The sequence below is a fragment of the Colias croceus genome, chromosome 2, assembly GCF_905220415.1.
Source record: "Colias croceus chromosome 2, ilColCroc2.1".
Lineage (NCBI taxonomy): Eukaryota > Metazoa > Arthropoda > Insecta > Lepidoptera > Pieridae > Colias > Colias croceus.
Window position 1 is genome coordinate 4,929,125 of NC_059538.1, and position 19,546 is coordinate 4,948,670.

At 32.3% G+C, this 19,546-nt stretch overlaps 1 protein-coding gene across 1 annotated transcript; it reads right to left on the bottom strand.

Annotated features, from left to right (window-relative positions):
* Window positions 1–260: 260 nt before the first annotated feature.
* Window positions 261–4,243, bottom strand: LOC123699564 (arginase, hepatic). Its single transcript, XM_045646546.1, has 6 exons — window positions 4,022–4,243; window positions 3,437–3,625; window positions 1,789–1,975; window positions 1,117–1,227; window positions 903–1,030; window positions 261–652 (listed from the first exon to the last, which is right to left on the bottom strand). Exons 1-6 carry the CDS (start codon window positions 4,194–4,196, stop codon window positions 411–413), a joined length of 1,032 nt encoding a protein of 343 aa, XP_045502502.1. The 5' UTR covers window positions 4,197–4,243; the 3' UTR covers window positions 261–410.
* Window positions 4,244–19,546: the final 15,303 nt, after the last annotated feature.

A 19,546-nucleotide genomic window follows, 5' to 3' on the forward strand; every position in this document is an offset into this window, starting at 1 on the left:
TAAGAGAAATAGATGTTGGCCGATTCTCATACTTAGGTACCCGATATGCACAGAAAATTTCATGAGAATCGGTCCAGCCGTTTCGGAGGAGTATGGCAACGAAAACTGTGATACGAGAATTTTATATATTAGATTATAGCTTATAAATAATGATTGTTGCGTGTATGGATATCATGTCATTGTTTTGAAAGAATAATAATTATAGCCAGTTCATCTTATAGACAGAGTAACCGCCCATGGAATATATTGAAATGCATCAATTAATTAATAAGTGGAGTAGTTAGATAATATATATTTCTTTAAAAGATACAATCACGTTATCTTAACAATATAAACTAATTTAAGTACAAACAATATGTGCAGCATATAATCATAGCCCTTTTTAGTGAAACAAATTATAAGAATATGAATTAAGACTTATTGTGATGCGTTTGCACGGGCAAGTCAGAAATGCCTCGCGGGGTCGTGCCGCGCCTTGAAAATCCGAGCGCCGCCTTTAAAATGCATAGCCCTGCTTCAATTGTCCTTTTTCTATCGGAGTCATTTCCTATCGCCGGATTTATTTCCACGAGGTCTAGTGCTCTCAAACGGCCCGTCGAATGAATAATTTCCATGAGTTTTATTCCTTCACGTAGAGTTAATCCTCCTCTCACTGCAAAATACAGATAGTATTTTAGAATTTAGATAGGTACTAAAGTAATATCTTTATAGCGTCATGATTTTTAAAATGTGACGCAATAGAGAATATAAGCCTGTAAATTTATTTCATACTTTCAACTGTGCAGTAGATATTTATTTACCTTTGATAAAATCTTTATTTGTTCTCTCATGGAGTTCATGAAATGGGACTTAGCAGGAAGAGAATTAATTTTTAATAAAATCTAAGAAGTAAATAAAATTACCCGGTGTTCCAGTACTTGGTGCTTCCAGCGCGTCCAAGGAATCGATATCGAAGCTTACGTGGATGGGCTTTTCTTTGCCAGGATCCAAAACGTGTAAAATATGGTTGATCGATGTTTCAATACCATGACTGCAAATAGTTTAATTAATTATTATTTAATAAATTATTCCGACTTGTAACAGTAAAATCAGTAGTGTGTCTAGTAAATTACTTACTCTTCAATATCTTCCATAGCAAACGTAGGCACTTTGTATTTCTCTATAGCCAACCTTTCATAGTGGTCTACAGATCTAAGTCCGATATAACCAAGGTTCTTTATGGAAAATCTGGAATATAAATCGTTGTTTTTAATAATTGTTATTAAATTGCTCGCTATACCTACCTATAACAGATGGTTGTAAAGTAGGTATATTTCCTTCTCTCAGTACAAAATTTCTCATTCATTCTTTCATTCATTCATTTTTCATAAGCGACGTTGTCCTATCCTATGCCTGAAGTGTTGAACAGATTTCGATTAATTTTGATGACAGACAGAAATAATTTTAGATACATAACTATAAACATAGTTAGTTATAAGATTAACAAACTCAAAACTTTTGAAAGGTTTCATTTTCATGAAAAAAGAAAAATGAGAATATGAAAAAGGAAATTTCACGCGCTTTATTGTCGCGCGTTTAAAGTTGCTAGGAAAGGTGAATACTGAATAGGTAACCGTACACTTGAATTTGAAGTTAGATAGTATCTGGTGGACGCATGCTTAATATACCAACAAATACCAATAGCAATAAGGCATAGGTATTTAGGTTACAACAGGCTGTCTGAAATATATTTAAACAAAATATGCATTAAATCCAAATTCATTGTGTAAAGGACAATATTTATATTACTTGGGAACTTGCCAGTCCATAGTAGGGAGATAAGGCCAGTAATCCGATAGCTCTTTCACGAGAAGTGCGACGGGCATCCCGTGCACCGAGCCCGACTCGGAAGTTTTGTTTGTGTTGATGTCCGCGTGGGCGTCCACCCAGATGAGGATCATGTCTTCGTTCACATTGTAATGCCCGTCTACTGTGCCTGATGTAATGGAAATCATTTTTAGTAATTGTTTTGAAATTGAGAAAAATATGGTTATAAATCTAACTAGAAGGTTTTTTACATTTTAATTAAAACAAAAATAGGTACCTAAATAACTGCGCAAATTGAAATCTAGTAAAAGGTTTCTTCCAAAATAGCTAATTCGTTTGTATTGATGATTGAGTTTTCTATTTTGATTACTTTTAGCAAGGTAGGTATTCAATAAATTTTCAACATCACCAGCAAAGTAGGGTTACAAGAGGTTACAAAGGTATTAAAGTAAGTACATAATGAATTGAGCACTCAGATAACTCCAACAAAGGGTTACAAATAGGTACAAAAATAGTAACCTGTTCGGGGTTCAAAGCTTCCATTAATTTGAGTGACTTTTGGCTAGACCTGTATCTGACAGAATTTAATAAATTGGTCTTTTCCACTTATGAATTAAGAGTCCTTACTTAGGCATTGCATATCTTGTGGTATATTCTATAATACAGTTAATTATGTTACATTTTTTTTTTATAATCTAGTAAGATTTATAATAGCAGTAGTGTAACGATGTAATATTATAATATGAAAGGCTCATAAGATGTGGATGAGTCAGCTGTTACGAAATGCGAGTCAGCTAGGTACTTTGGTAATGGAATGTCAGCTTGAATAGCAGGTTGACATGTCTTGCTGGCTACGTCATTACATCGTTTACTTATCGATGTGTCACATGCCTTTTAAATTATACGTATAAATTAAAGAGCAACTCATGAGAAAAAGGCATAAAACAAAGACCTGTGACAAAGCCGAAGCTAGGCTTTTAGCTGCGATTAATTGAATGATAATAGTTAGGTTCTTTATAAATACAAAGTAATTTTTTCAGAATTTTATTTTTAAATTTTCAATGTACGAATATAAGAAATTACTTTAGTACTTTACCAACATTATGAAAATAAAACATGCTTTAATTAGTTTTCCAAACTTATTATGTATTTGAAAAAGTAAATAATTAATCATCCAAGTATTTTTCTCTTAATTAATAAATCGTACAAAGAAACCAAAGGTTCTCCTTAGAATAGAGCTTAGCCCTAAGCTGAAGATTTCTTATATTGATAATATATTTATAAAATAATTAATATATTAACAACGTCTCTATTATGAGAATTAATATTATATTCTTCGCTTGATGAGAGATTGTGATATAATAAGAAAATAGTACCTATTGAAATGACATCGCCTAGAGCTAGAGACTTGTTTGCTTATTTGTAGGCGGGTGTTTGTGAAGTACGATCGCTATACTTTTATAATAAGTGTAGCATATAGGCATAATAATATGTTTCTGCTTAAATTGTTTTAACTTTTACTAAACTCGTGATAGGTACTATGGATAATGATGTAGTGCTTCAAGTATTTCCAAATATAGATATGTTCGTCTGAACAACGAATATACCCTCATTTAAATATTTACCCTACCTACTCCAATGGAATGGTCTCCTCCTATAGTAACAGCAAGTCTCCCGTCCCGTAGCACTTGAGACACTTTCTTCGAAACATTATGATTGCAGGCAGACACAAGAGGTAGAGACACCATGTTATCTACGTTCACATCTTCGTGACTTGCCGGTATATCAATGTCTCCGTAGTCTTTGATGTTAAGGCCATCTAATGAAAAGGGTTTTAAAATAAAATTTATAAGGTATCGAACGCAACAATAAAATTATAGAATTCATACTTAAATATTATGTATGTAAGTATGTTATTGTCATAGGAATTTTGAATGGAATATAGATTTTAATTTTATGGTTAACATGTTCATTACAAGTTCTATGGTTCTTCTAATAGGTACGTAATTGCACAATGCAATTGGATAGTTTGTTAAAATTACTTGATACGAAATGAAAGGTAAACAATGATATTCCTGCTTCAAAAATTAATAAAGATTTAAAAAAAAAAATAAGAGGATATTATTTATTGATCATTATTATACGAGTAGGTATCTTTTTTAATATATAATAGTAGCAATTAAATGTAAATGTATCGTTAAGTGATTCTCCTTACCGATTTCTTTTAATTCACTAATCAACCCTGACGACCGCACAGCCGCTGGAGCCACACTCACTCCGTACTTTTTCTGTCCCTTCTCAAATGGCACTCCAATTATACCAACTTGCTTTAAAGGTTCCCACTTTTTAACTTGAGACATTTTTCTCACGAAATCCTTAAGAACATTCATATTTACGAGTTTTAATATTTAGAAGAGACTTATACAATGAGAGCGAAATACAAATTTATCAAAAGCAAATGTTATTGTGCATGTTATCTCCGAGTATGTCAAAGATCATTTTTTATTAAAGCTTGACGAATGTTCTACGTTTAATATCCAGTGTATTTTAAAACAAAAAATTAGTTATTCATAATTTCTTACCCTGTTTAGAAATTATTATTGGAACAGTTCACCTAACAATGCAAAAAATCAACTAACTGTTGTGAATGATGTTATTTGCTTCTAGGTATTAATTTTTTTTCAATGGCCATTGAAATTCACACTCCGATAATTTTTAAACTCACTTCAGAACTCGCATTTATTATCGTAAAGCATTGCTCATTTTCATTTGTATATTGGTGAAAAATGTATCATTTAACACGTTTCTGATTTTATGAGTTTTTCACGACATTTTTTATCTTGCTTGATGTAGCCGTAATCAACTTTTACGTTATTAATTTCATATTACACTTCAAACAAGAATGGCATATAAGAAAAAGTAATAAAATATATTAAATGATGTATTTAATAACACAAAATAAAACAAAATTATAAATTGACTGTTTGTTAATGCTTGTCGCTTTACTACGAGGTACTTTGTCACGATGTTGGCCTATTTCCAATTGTGTTTTTGTTATCCACGTCATATACGGTGTTATTACTGTAAATATATTATAATCAACGTCTTCTTTCAAACTCAGGGACCCTACAGGGCACGCTGTAATTCCAACAACTTCGTGTCCATAGAAAATGGGCGCACCCTCACCGAATGGCAATTCGTATGTTATTTCACTTGAGTATTCTGTACCACAAATGCAGTAATACCACTTGGGATTCGAACAAGCTACTTGCTTATATTCCTGAATTTGCAGGATAGCCAAGTCAGAATTTTTCAATTGCCCGTACCCAGTTACTGATAGTATCTTATTTTTCAATTCGGACTCAAAGTAGTTTCCCAAAATGGCACTTTCAGTGAATTGTAAAAGTATTGCTCTGACAGTAAATACAATTGCAAGGTTGCTGTGCATCCGTGTAATGTTTTGATTTAATTCATTTACCTCGTACATATAATCTTCGTGAGCTCTTGTGAATGCAATTTCGAAAATATTATTCCCGTTTGTCATTTTCCCGAGTACTGCACTGTTAACTGCGACAAACGTTGGTTCGGGGAAGACACAACGACCTGATGTTAATATTGCACGTTCGCTTATAATTACTCCTGTACATGTGTAATTTTTTGTATTACTCAATAAAGCCACAATGTAAGGATGTTCTTCAGCTAATATTTCTATTATTCTCCAGTCTCTAAAATTTGTGTAGGTCATTCCCATGGATTTACGGGATAAATATATTATAAGGAATAGTATATATGTTATAGAACTACATACTAAATTCATAGCAACGCGCTTACATTGGAAATTTGTTACCAATATTTGATTTGAAATAATCATATCAATGTCAATATTGACTCATCTCTTTTACAGCGCATAACACTCAATGTATTAAATATAGACTAAATAAAATGAAAAATATTGTAAATATTAATTTTACTCAATTTTACTTAACGAAATTAAAAGCTAAACATACATGTATATGTCGTGGTCATATCGTAGATTTGATCATTTCATGATATGAGTGGCCATTTCACGAAATGGTCGCATATCGTGAAATGGCCAATTTAGTTTGGCCACATCATGATGTGGTTTGGGCAGATCAATGATAAGAAATCGTTTCACGATATGGCCAATTAACGCACGGTTTTTTCATGAAATGACCAAAATTATTTGATCATATCGTAAAATAGTTACATTAATCGTTGGTAGAGGCGCTGCAAGCTCTGTGTTTATGTGATAAGATGGCGGCCGCTGGCGAAAATTAAATTATTCGCAGTTAAAAACTTCATAATTCGTTTAATAACAATATTATGAAGAAAGTCATAGCAAAGAATTTACGACGAAGAGGTACGAGTACTATGGAAAATGTGGATATCTTATATGTATTTAAGAAAAAATGCGACTTAAATAAAATAATTTAAGAAACTACTACTATATTATTATAATTGTTTGTTTTTTAAAAAGCGATCCGCTTCTGGCACTTGCCGGCCGCTGCTGCGGCACGCTCGCTTTGCTCGCTCGGCTCGTGCGTTGTTTATCAAAGTCTAACCTAACCTAACCTAACTGTTTTCTATTGCAAAAACGATTCGCTTCTGGCATTCGCCGGCCGCTGCCGCGGCACTAACTTAAATGACATTAAACAAGTTTTTAGAATATAGTTATTCTGAATTTTTTTAATATTTTATGGACTCTTTATATTTTATACGATCTGGCCAAATGTGGATGACCAAATCGTGAAACGTTGACGATTTAACGATCTGATCAAACTATGTTGGCCATTTCACGATATGCGACCATTTCGTGAAATGGCCACTCATATCATGAAATGATCAAATCTACGATATGACCACGACATATATATTTGAAGCAATGTAGGTATGTGATTAACATAAAAAATATATTTTCTGTTAAATAAGTGATAGTTGCAACTTTGCAAGGCTGTATGATGAAGGCGCGTGGAAGGCGCTGTGCTCTATCAGTCCGATCGTGACCAACAGGCCTTGAGACCTTGTTGTTGACCCAAACAAGAGCTCTGAAAAGCGTTAGTAATTTAACATTTGTATGAAAAGCTATAATACCAAGGAGTTCTTAACCTTAAAACGGAAGAGCGATTTTATCATCAAAAGGTTTTCAGTTTTTTCAAATGCACAAGAAGTCTTGTAAAATTTCATAGTTTAGCATAAAATTTGATTGGTTTGACTAGATGATCATTTAGATAACATTAGTGAACTCTTTAAATCATGGCCGCAAGTACTACATAAGTTTGAAAAGATAAATTATAATGAACACACACTGAACACAAGATCTCTACATATACATAATATGTATTTTAAATAAAGTATTAATGTAGGGTGGGTATTGTGAGAAAACAAAATTAAGTGTTTATCAAATTAAGTCTTAAATAACACTGCAACATCTCTATAAATGAAAAAGCTAATTAAAACAAATTAAATCCCTCCAAATAGGTGTAATATGACATGTTTAAAGATTTGTGGTTGTACAAAATGGTCGTCACGAAGAGCTTTCATTTGAATGGGTCGTCAGATAATAAGTTACGAGGGTAGGCCGGCAACCGGATGATAAAATTGCAACCTTATTCACGGCTAACGCTATCGATTCCACGCTGATCTCCTATTCATACAATGATCCAATATTTCCGTGCGTCACGTAAATAATAATTTCTATTGTGCTTTTATTTGGTTAATCTCTTGCGTGAATCTTTGGAATATAATAGTACAGGTATTCGAAAAGATACCTGCGTTGTGATTTAGGTCACTAGTATGGTGTATATTTTTTAACGACGTCTGTAGATATACCTTTGCTAATAAGAAAATCTTTATAATGTAATGAAATTCCATTGCATTGCAATGAAAGGCCTCCGATTTAATCCCTTGAAATTTTGTAAAGAGAGCAACTTAAATTGTACAATATTCATACATGTAATATCTGTATTTGTATGGGAAGCTGGAAGAAGTAATCTATAGTTTAAAGAAAAAAGTAAAATGAGCACATATGCGATGCGGAATACACAAGTATACATTGAGGATAAGTTAGCGACTGTGTGTAACTTTCCTTTTAGTAACAATTGTGGTACCAATGAAAAGTGTAGTTTGTACCGTGGGCACTTATTGTATCACAATTTGTGTTGTAGTGTACTTGCCGTGCTTTGTTCAGCTGTTAGAGTACGTTTTGTATGGTTGAAATTTGAATTTTCTTTAACGCTACTTGACCCATTTTCGTGGTATAGTCTGGCCGAGATTTGGGCCTAATTTTGGATTGTACGAATCCAACGGTAAAAAATATTTCGATTATTTCTTGTTTGGCTGGATTTGAATTTAATTCTTTAACTCCTAATGTATACTTTAGTAAGTAAACCTCACTAATTTGATACTGCAAAAATGATCATAGAATGAATGGAAATATTATAATATTAACGTTTCTAGTCAGTGTGTTTCGTAATTTAAAAAATTCGTCCAATAAGACTGTAAAATCCTAGTCATTAATTTTCGCTTTGTGGTCTTAAACTTCGCAGGTACTACGAGAAGCCCCTAGAGTGATATTAAGGACTATCTCGAGTGCGGTGCGGTTTTAAAGATACAACTTTACTCCTACTTTAATGTTTTCTTGTAATTAAAATTAATGTATCTTTTGGTACTTAAAATATGTTGTGAAAACTTCGCATGAAAGAGAAAAATGTACAATTTGAATATATTATAGTAAAAGAGGTAATTAACGCCCGCCTAACAAAAATCTAATTTTTTATTTATTAAAACTACTTTAAAGCACATAAACAGACGACGAGTAGGTTTGATATTTCTTTCTAAACCGAAAAATACCAATTAAAACGTGAAACTATTTATGTTTCATGACATAAAGACATCTTTTTAAAAACCTTTTCTTGGGCGTTTATAGAAATACTGTGTTAAATAGCGCCCGTTTATGAAAGAAAATTGTGTGTGCCTAAAATACGTTCTTATAGAATTTCTGCTAAGTAAAATATAAAAAGCACGTTATAAAATTTCTTTATTAAAAATAAAAGAAGCTCACGAAAGAAAATTTAGTATTAAAACTATAAAATTCGTAACTCACATAAAGTGACTTGTTTCTTCAAGTTGTAACGATTTTATACTTTTTTATTTTAGTTTAACTAATCAACGTTAATATTAGTAATCTTCTACCATACTTTAAACAAAAAAAAACTAATTTAACGCCCCAAGGTCCGTTTACTGGGCGTTATTACGCGACTGGGCGTTATTGACATTTTTTTTAAATTTTGAAGTAATTAAGTAAATCATTTTGAAAATATTTACAGAATATGAAGTGTGGTTAGCCAAAGTATGAAAATAATCCAAGAAATAACTCAAAAACAACTGAAAACTTATAGTTTCGTTAGAAGAAATTTTTATAACAGCCAGTGCACGTCTAACGCTCTTGAAACGAAAGCTGCTACTGGCAAAGATGGCGACTCCAGACTTACGCAACCGCGCTAGGCGCGTTCCTATTGGTGCAATTCATTTGTGCGTGAGGTAAGATGCGGGTCTATTGAATATAAGTGGGTTTTTTGAAGTTCGGGCGTTATTTAACAGAGGGCGTTAATTGACACACCTACCTTACTATATATTATAATGTTATATAAGTTATAAAAAAATATCTCACAGATAAATAGTCTACGTTCTAGTCATAGTATAGGTATCATATTTGATTACATGTAGCTAATAATAAGCACAAAACACCCTTTCCCATTTCTCAGAAAATCTTTTGTTTGTTCACAAAAGTTTAATTACGTCTTGCGAAATTAAAATTAAATTCCACATTTTAATATTCGTATTCGCGAGTGTGAAAATTGTCAAAGTCACTCGGAGTTGTAATATTAATAATGAATCATACGACATATTTCAACGAGGGCTGTTGTGAAGCTTTTCAGTTGAGGTTCTGCAAACGCTGTAGGCAATGAGTGAGTGGCGAGGGCTCTCACCGCACTTACAAGAAGTTATACAGTTGTTTAACATCGTAATTAAGCGATATCAAATGCCATATGAATGTTGATTTCAAGATTGTTTGTAGGGAATTTTACTTATTACCTTACGTAGTGCTTATAATGGAAATAATAATGCTTTACCTTTTAAGTCTAGCTTTCCGTTCTTGGCCTAGTGTAGGTATCGTGCGACGAAAAATAACACCTTCTTCAACTTCACGCTTCACCAATGTTCCATCGACTTTATTAAAAACTAGCTTCCGCCCGCGACTCCGTCCGCGCGGATGTCGGTCTTCGCGTGGATGGTTTATTTCTTCATTTTGAGTAACTCTGACAATGATATCTTATAAATATATATTGGACCCAAATACGGCTAGGCCTATAATAATACGCTACGTGTGTTCGCGGTTCTACAGAACAACGTCTATGGATAAAACTGAAAAGATTAATTTTTTTCTACGTATTTTATTTAAAAAGTATCCTATTATACGCGCAGGATAATAAGGTATAATTATACCAAGTTTCATCGAAATCGAACCGTTAGTTTTCACGTGATGCAGACAGACAGACAGACAGACAAAAAAATTTTTAAACACATATTTGGGTTTGGTATCGATCCAGTAACACCCCCTGCTATTTATTTTTTCAATATTTTCAATGTACAGAATTGACCCTTCTACAGATTTATTATAATATGTATAGTTACAAATACAATGAAATGAGATGACAGAGAGAATTATGAGTTTAATGAATAAACCAATTTACGGTGAAAACAATATTAATATGTTAATTATTATTATTATGCATACAATATATTTTATTCCAATAAGAACGACCGCTCGCCACACTGGACACGTCCGCTCGCATCAAAATTCATAAATTTTATGCGGCGGCTTTTTTTTTTTTTTTTTTTTTTGTGTGGTGTTTCTCAATGTTAGCCAGAAGGGCTTCTACATTTTAACGCGGACGCGGGGGTGAACTGAAGGTTCACCCTGGTAGCGACATGCACAAGGGCGTCCCCCCTTGACGGGGACCACGAACCTCGGCTTGAGCTGTCGCTTGAGTGGAGGAGGCCAGAAGGGCCCTAATCGGACGGGTTATGCGGCGGCGCGGATCGCAGTCCTTATATAGGAGTCGTGGCAGGCGTGGCATCGTGCGGCTCTCGTGTGACGCAAACGGTTCAAGCCAAATCCGACTTTCGGAGCTACATGTTACGGCGCTGAATCCACTGCGGTATAGAACAACGTCTATGGATAAAACTGAAAATTTTAGTTTATTTTTTTTTCTACGTATTTTTCCAGGATAAAAAGTATCCTATTTTACGCCCAGGATAATAAGGTATAATTATACCAAGTTTCATCGAAATCGAACCGTTAGTTTTCACGTGATGTCTTCACATACAGACAGACAGACAGACAGACAGACAGACAGACAGACACAAATTTTTTTAATCACATATTTGGGTTTGGTATCGATCCAGTAACACCCCCTGCTATTTATTTTTTCAATATTTTCAATGTACAGAATTGACCCTTCTACAGATTTATTATATGTATAGATTCATAGCCCATTAGCGATTTACGTATGAAAACAAAACAGACAAAAAATATTTTAGGAATAAATTGAGCTTAACGTTAAAAGAAAAATCCCATTAATAATTTTGTGTCGTTTTGCAATTTCAGAATTATAACTAATAATGTAATAATATTTATACACGATATTATACAGAAGATACTTTGTACACAAATTCATTTTATACTTTCTATGTAAATCGCGCAGTTTCCTATTTTCCTATAAATCTTAGTGTAGCCTGAATAGCTTCGGAGGATGTCTATCGTTGAGAGCGGATTTATAGCACATCATTTGAAATTTATTTTATGGCTTTACTGCTTCAAAGTAACGTCAGTTTGAATTTAGTTTTAAATTTAATTCTTTTGAAATCTACGCTTGGAAAATATTTCGTGGTATGGCAGGGCACAGAAGGCGTAGCACTAATTTGCATGGAAAGAAAAATTGTAACCATTTGAAATGAAAATAACCAGTTTGCCCATGGTCGAGCATAGGATACTCTTTTACGAATATCAATCCCCCGAGGGTTGAAATAGGGGTTATAAGTTTTTGGCCGTGGTTTCGGAAGCGGGTAAAATTGTATCGCACTGCTCGTATAAATATATAATATGTATATTATGTACATATAACTTGTTTTCTGCTGCTTAATTACTGGAACAACAAACTTATTTAAATTAAGTGAGGTCAGTTAAGATCTCAGAATTTAGAACTTATTTTATTGAAAATTACGTAACAAACTTATAGTAAATCTTTTGATCTCTCCAAACCTTGTTTCATTGTTAAATGTTATTACCTACATCATTATGGTTCGTTGCGTCATTTATTATTAGATATATAAAATATAGCTTTTAAAGTTCTCTTTAAATATCTCTTTAAATCTCGTTTGTCATTGCAAGTAATAATGCCTCTTTACAATATAACTATAGATTATTCCCTCATTCACGTCTTCCTTTTATTGCCATTTCATTTTATAGTTGTTGAATTTGTAAAGATTGTGTAAATGTTTGACTTAAAGTGATTGAAAGCCCCGGAAGATCGTTAGGACACAAATGTCTACATAAAAGAAATTCTTAGTTCATGTATTTTGTGTCATAGCCATTTTGTGTTTGCTACTATTGAATATTGATTGATTCGTTAAAATAAATTTACAAGGTTTTTGAACTTATGTATATCATATATTTTACTGATTAATTACCTATACTCTATAGCATAACTTAATTAAAATAATTTTATATCTATATAGATATATAGATATACTAGCTTACCGCCCGCGGCTTCGCCCGCTTTCTCTAAAACGATTTGAGATTTAAACTAACCTATCTCTCAAGTTGGATCGAACTGCACATGGTGTGCGAATTTTATTATAATCGGTTAAGTGGTTTAGGAGTCCATTGAGGACAAACATTGTGACACGAGATTTTTATATATTAAGAGATAGAATTATGTAGCGGCAGGCCTGCCTGAAAGTTACAGAATTCTAGCCATTTAATGCAATGTCTGTATAATTAAACGTGTTTACCTACAAATAAATTTTAATCACATGATATAGGTCGCCATGATAAACAACACAGGTGAATCTTCCACATTTATATTTGAGCATCGCTTGCCACTCAACATCTCTATATAAATTTTATACGAGTAAAGTTATTCAGGTTCGGTCAGTAATTGAATTCCGCTAACAATACAGCGCCGTTCAAATTAAAGGGTGCTCATGGCTCCAGCTTAGAGAATCTGCATCGTAATAAAGATATCGTTGAAACGGACTCCGCTGCAGGTGAGAAAAAGCAGTGAAATTCTGAAGCAAACGAATGAACGTGAATTATGTAAATTCAAGATAGCTAAGTCAAAAACTCTCGTGGCTTATTCGAAAAGATTGCGAATCGGATTATTTGAATAGTTATATTAAATATATTATAGTAGTTTTATTTGTCTTTTTGAATAGAATTGTACGATCTAGATTGTGAAATAGAAAATTATTGAATTTTACTGAATTTTATAAATTGTTTTAATTTAAAGTTTCCTTTTATTTGATCTGCTCTTTAATGATCCTTATTCTTTGTTCATAGTTTTCAATTAAATGTAGAGCTTTGAATGCAAAGTTAATAAAATTGTTTACAATGTCTTATTGGATTTCAATGCTTATGACATAAAAACAACATTTACGGTACACAGTAAAGATGAAGGCAATAAAGATAAAAACAAGATAAAGCGTAACGGGTATGAAGGCGTACGGCCATAGTTACGATTATAAATCAAATATTGTAAGGTAAACGCAGGTATTAACGACCCCTCTAAGGCAATTTCAAAATCAATCATATTTTTTAAGTATACTGGTTCTTCTAAAGATTTATAATTTCATTTTATATGCTAGTGTTATGTATAAAAAATGTATTTATTGAAGCAAATACATTCTAATAAAGGATTATCTTGTAAAAAATAATTTACAATGTGACTTAGTCGATTGTTGCTATTACCGACCCATAAAAACGGCTGTGAAGCTATTAACGATTTTTATGCAGCTATTCCCGATCGTATGTGAGAGGAAGCCTTTTTCCAGCAATGGAATGTATAGAAGCTAGTGATGATGATGATTACCGATCTTAATAAAATGAAATAAAAATGCAAATATATTCGTATTTTTTAATTGTAGTTATTTTTAATAAAACAAATGAGTACTTTTTAGTAATGAACTAAATAATTATAAACTTTTAAATTAATCAACATAATACTATTAATATATGTACATATATATTAAATTAAGGATTTCAAACCCTAGGATATTTCGTTATGCTATTAGATTGATTGCTTCGGCGAGTTGTGTTTTACTGAATACTTTTCGCCGCTTTCGTGGCTCCATATTTCTGGAAAAAATATACCTAATTATATGTTTTATGTTAATTTAACCTAAAAACCTAAAATATAATTTTTTTAAATTTTTTAAATTTAACCTAAAAATATAATTTTTAATAGGCACCTATTATGTCATAAAAGTAATAAAAATATATTTGCACGCTCAATTACGAGCAGAATGTTTAAGGATCAATATAATCTGTATATACAAACATCTTTATTCTACATTCTGCAAATAAAGCAATTTGAATTTGAATTTGTAGATGAGAAACTAAACAATCTATATTCGATCGGTAATAGCTTCCTATAGTTGCTATTGCCGACCCACATGGGTCGGTATTAAAGTATGTAAGTATAACCCTAAATTGTATTACCGACCCATAAAAAAATGGTTATTTTAATTCATTTGATCATCAGACTATAAAATAGATTATAATTGATTAATGTCATACAAAATATGAACAAATGCATATTGTTTAAACAAAAAAAAACAACGATTTACTTCTGTAACTATTCGATAGGGATCCTCGAAAATATCATAACTTTGTATAAATTGACAACGCTAAAAGACACAACACTAGACAAAAAAGTTTAGTCGCTAATAGATTTTTATGAAGACTCATAGCTTAGATTTAAACTGGTCCATAAAACCACTTGTGTTAGTGTGATATAATAACATAAAAGAAAATAAAACAAAAAGTTACGTTGCTGCCATTGCCGACTTACGGGTCGTTGATACCTGCCGCGGCTTAAACTGGTGAAGCTAACACCGTCCCATTTTAATTTTAAGTTTTATCGTTTCAAATTACTTTTTATTAATAAAATGTTGTAAGAAATGAAAAGTTGACACTTAAATGCATTGACATTTAGTAATATAAATTAAAGTATAGATGTCATTTGTTTGTAAATGTCTTAAAAAGATACTCACAGTACTTACCCGAAGGAACAACGGAACAGTACGACACGTCCTGCTTCCACGCTACCCCGCAGCAACTTACGCATTTTAACTCTTTTTTGCTCAGTTACTCACTCTAACGTTAAAGTATACGATGCTCAAGTAATACATTCGTGTATAACTTTGCCTACCTATAGCTAGAATAGTTCTGGAAACGTTTAAATTTCGAATTACTTTTATAGGTCGGTAATACCTTCAGATTTTCGATGGGTCGTTGATAGCTGCGTTTACCCTATTATATTTTATTAGCCATATACGTAAAAGATAGGCTTTCCCAGTAATCGTTTTGTCAAACGCCGAAAAGTATTAGCTCCTTACGCGAAACGATAAGCTCAGAAAGCTTTCACATTTATCCTCGCTCCTAGCGGCTTATGTCAAGTCTACGGCCAGAGGACTCTAGTAAGCCCTGAAAATTACTTTTAATTATTACACGGACAGTTTTTACAAAGAATATTTTACAGATTCAACGCTGACTTCTTCTTCAAATTTTAAAATAACAAAAAGTTCATAAAAGTGAAATATCTAAATTCCTTCAGTCCAATCCAGTTCATTAGGCTAATACGCATTGCTAATGAACGAATATGAAATAACTAGATCAAACATACCTAAACATAAAACATAAAAAAAATAATTGTCTGAATTGTGGTTGTACAGAGTTCAATTTGTGTGTCTACGACTATAGGGTCCACATTCCATATTCGCTAAGAAATAACAAATTGTATGGTGCATTTACATCTATGCCCAAGCGGACCACTTCAATGCACAAATAGTTTTCGCTCTCAAACGTGAGTATCAAATAATATCGTTACAGTAAACCCACACTAAGCAGTAAGTACACTCACGGCATAAGAATATTTACACTCTCATCTACAACTGTGTTAGCGACTTTAAAGGAAATTGTGGTTTCTGGTGGATTACGGAACACCACATGGGAAGTTAGCTTTATCTCGTGATTATGGGATACAGAAAAGTTTCTGGAAACGTGGTTTATTTATTTAGTATTCCTTTACAATATTTACATACGTTTACATAATATGTATATATTAATAATGAAAATCTACATAAAGTTTACTTTGATGGTTCATTTTTAATTGGTTATTAGAGCATACTGTTCGAGGTACAAAAAATTAAAGCGTAGACGAACTAGTTGAAACAATGTGTGCTCTATGCTGTTTGGACTAGTTTTGAAACTATGGTTTCTGATTTTTGTGCCAAGAAATGAAAGAATGATTTTTTTTTAGATATATTTTGATAAGTATAAAGAAGTTCTTACTATTTAGTTTTATCTGGTTTTATCCCACTTTATACATTCACCGTGTTCGCATTCGCTCAATGATTAACATCATCAATATTCAACACACCCACAGGCAGAATAACACAAAGGTTCGTATTCGGTTTAACATGCTAACCCGAATTTGGTTCTCATCATCTCTAATCCTCCTATAAGCGTTCCTTTCCAAATGTAGTACATAAACAAACTAGGGATCCGGCGGGATAAACGAGCGATACTTACTTTCAGATACGGACGTGACCTAATCCCGCAAAGCTGGTTGAACGCTAGCACGGAATAATCCGAGAGTCAGGTGAGGCCTTCGGCTTGAGGATTTAAGCCAGAAACTTCGTTGAATATGCCGATGAGGTTCATTACTAAGATTGCTTTCTTTGAAAAAGATTTCGCGGAAGTGAATAAAATACCTACGTTTGTTCGCTGTGTCAAATTGATTATGATGGAGATTAAGTTTTTTGCAATATATTCTAGGGATTTGAATATTAGTTAATTAAAAATATGAATTATTAAATTTATATTTGAAAAAATGAAATTTAGATTGCATGGGTCTTACATATTCAATTCGAGGGTAAACTCAACTCTGATACATTAAAAATGAAAATGTTTTGCAAAGAAACATTTTCATTTTCAATAAATTGGCTTACAAATCAATGAATAAGTAATTAATTAAAATTAAACGTGTTTCAAAGTTATACATTGTAAGGTATTATGATATAAAAAGACGTTTATTTTTTGGTAAAAAGTTGTACGTAAACTATTACTCAAAGTTCGTTTCAATAACACCTTACGTAAGCTAAAAACTTTCCGGAGCACAATTTTCATACGTGCATGTAGTTTAATGTTCGCGGAGCAAGTTTAGAAGATTATAAAGTTATTTTAATGGTATAGGAAGCAGGTGTAATAAGCGCTCACTTACCGAACTTATCCGCAGATACATGTTGAGCCTGAATATTATAGGGGTTACCTTATTATTATGATTGTGAAAAAAATAAAATGAAATATTATGCGAGAGCTTTTTATGGGGTGACGATCTGCGAGGTATGGAAATTTTCGCCGCCTTTGTAGATGACGTAAACATATAAATTAGAAACAAACATTTAAGCAAACATTACATAATTTATAGATATTCCCTGTATTATATAGAAATATTGAATTAAATATTAAATAATAGATATAATATTAATTAGAAGGGTAGAGTTTAATTAAATTATATTAGATTTATAATATCGTATTCCCATTTATAATTAATATAATTTAGTTGAAGGACATATGAAACAATTCCGTCACCTTCAATTTCTAACAAATTAAATCAGAAAATTAATTAATTTCTCATTCCATTGTTGCAATACCTTTTGATGTTTATTGAGTCACATCAAAGGAATTTCGAATTTCTAATTACTTACAATGTTTTAAGTACCTACATTTATTGAATAGGTACATATGTATTGATTTCTTTAGGTACTCTTTGTTTATGTACATATTATATTTGAGACATTCCAGACCAAAATAGCTCTACACAAGGATAAATATTCTTCATAAAATAACATAGATTAAAAGAAATATATATAAATCCTCATCATTTTATGAACAAATCGTTTGAAAGAAAAATAAGTTTTCTCATTAAACTCTTTGTAATAACAACCTTTAGCAAAACCTTATAAAAGTTTTTAGTTTCAAATAAATCACTGTAATAACCGAAAGTTTCAATCGATGATAACACAGCTTATTCCTTTTAACATTTATTATAGTTCCTTGATGAATAATTTATAGCCAATTCTCTTATAAAAGAGGATTCTTGCGCAAATCGCATTATTTGATAAAGCTATTTCTCTATAATGGCTGGAAGTCATTTAAATAATAACACTGCTATAAGTGAAATAAATAAAACGTTGAAGTTATGCGATTTCTGTACAAAAAATATTGGCCTATCTTTTTTAAATGGGTCTAATAAAAATTTATTTGGTAAGGTGTGGAGGAACGCTTGGTTTTCATTTTCAGCCATGGTTTTGTTTTTGATGGTTGCTGGGGAAATAAATTATGTACTTGAAAAATTGATAAAATCATCTTCTGTGGTAGAGTTCGTATCGGGAGTACATATAGCAGGCTACGACACCATGAGTAAGTATGGACTTAGATCTCCATGAAATATCAAATATCTATATCTATATCTATACATATAAATAAATCTGTAGAAGGGTCAATTCTGTACATTGAAAATATTGAAAAAATAAATAGCAGGAGGTGTTACTGGATCAATACCAAACCCAAATATGTGATTAAATAAATTTTTGTCTGTCTGTCTGTCTGTCTGTATGTTCAGGCATCACGTGAAAACTAACGGTTCGATTTCGATGAAACTTGGTATAATTATACCTTATTATCCTGGGCGTAAAATAGGATACTTTTTATCCTGGAAAAATACGTAGAAAAAAATTAATCATAATTTTTCAGTTTTATCCATAGACGTTGTTCTGTAGAACCGCGAACACACGTTGCGTATTATTATAGGCCTAGCCGTATTTGGGTCCAATAGATATTTATAAGATTTTATTGTCAGAGGTACCTACTCAAAATGGAGAAATAAACCATCCACGCGAAGACCGACATCCGCGCGGACGGAGTCGCGGGCGGAAGCTAGTAGATAGTAAAATATTAATATACTTATAGGTTATTGATATCAAACAGACGACACCCAGGACCTTCGCGTTTTATGAATGTAGTGGTAGGCACGTTTGCGAACAATCCTATTCTTCTTATTAATTAGCTCATAATGACGTCGGTTGTGAAAGCCCTTTTTAAAGTAGTCTATCCGTTGTTTTGATTAAATGTTTACAGATAATACCATAATAATTTATCATAAACAATGTTTTTATTTTACCTTTGTGAAAGTAAAGTTATTTATAAAATATAGAATGAAATAAATTCTTAATTCCCTCGCTTTTAAAGTGAAATTGCAAAAGGGATTCCCTTGTTTGAAATAAACTTTTTCTGACTGCCGCTTGCCGTCCAACTTTTATTTAAATTGCAATTTTATTGCTTTTCAGGTTTTGGCAAATTGTTGACGATGTG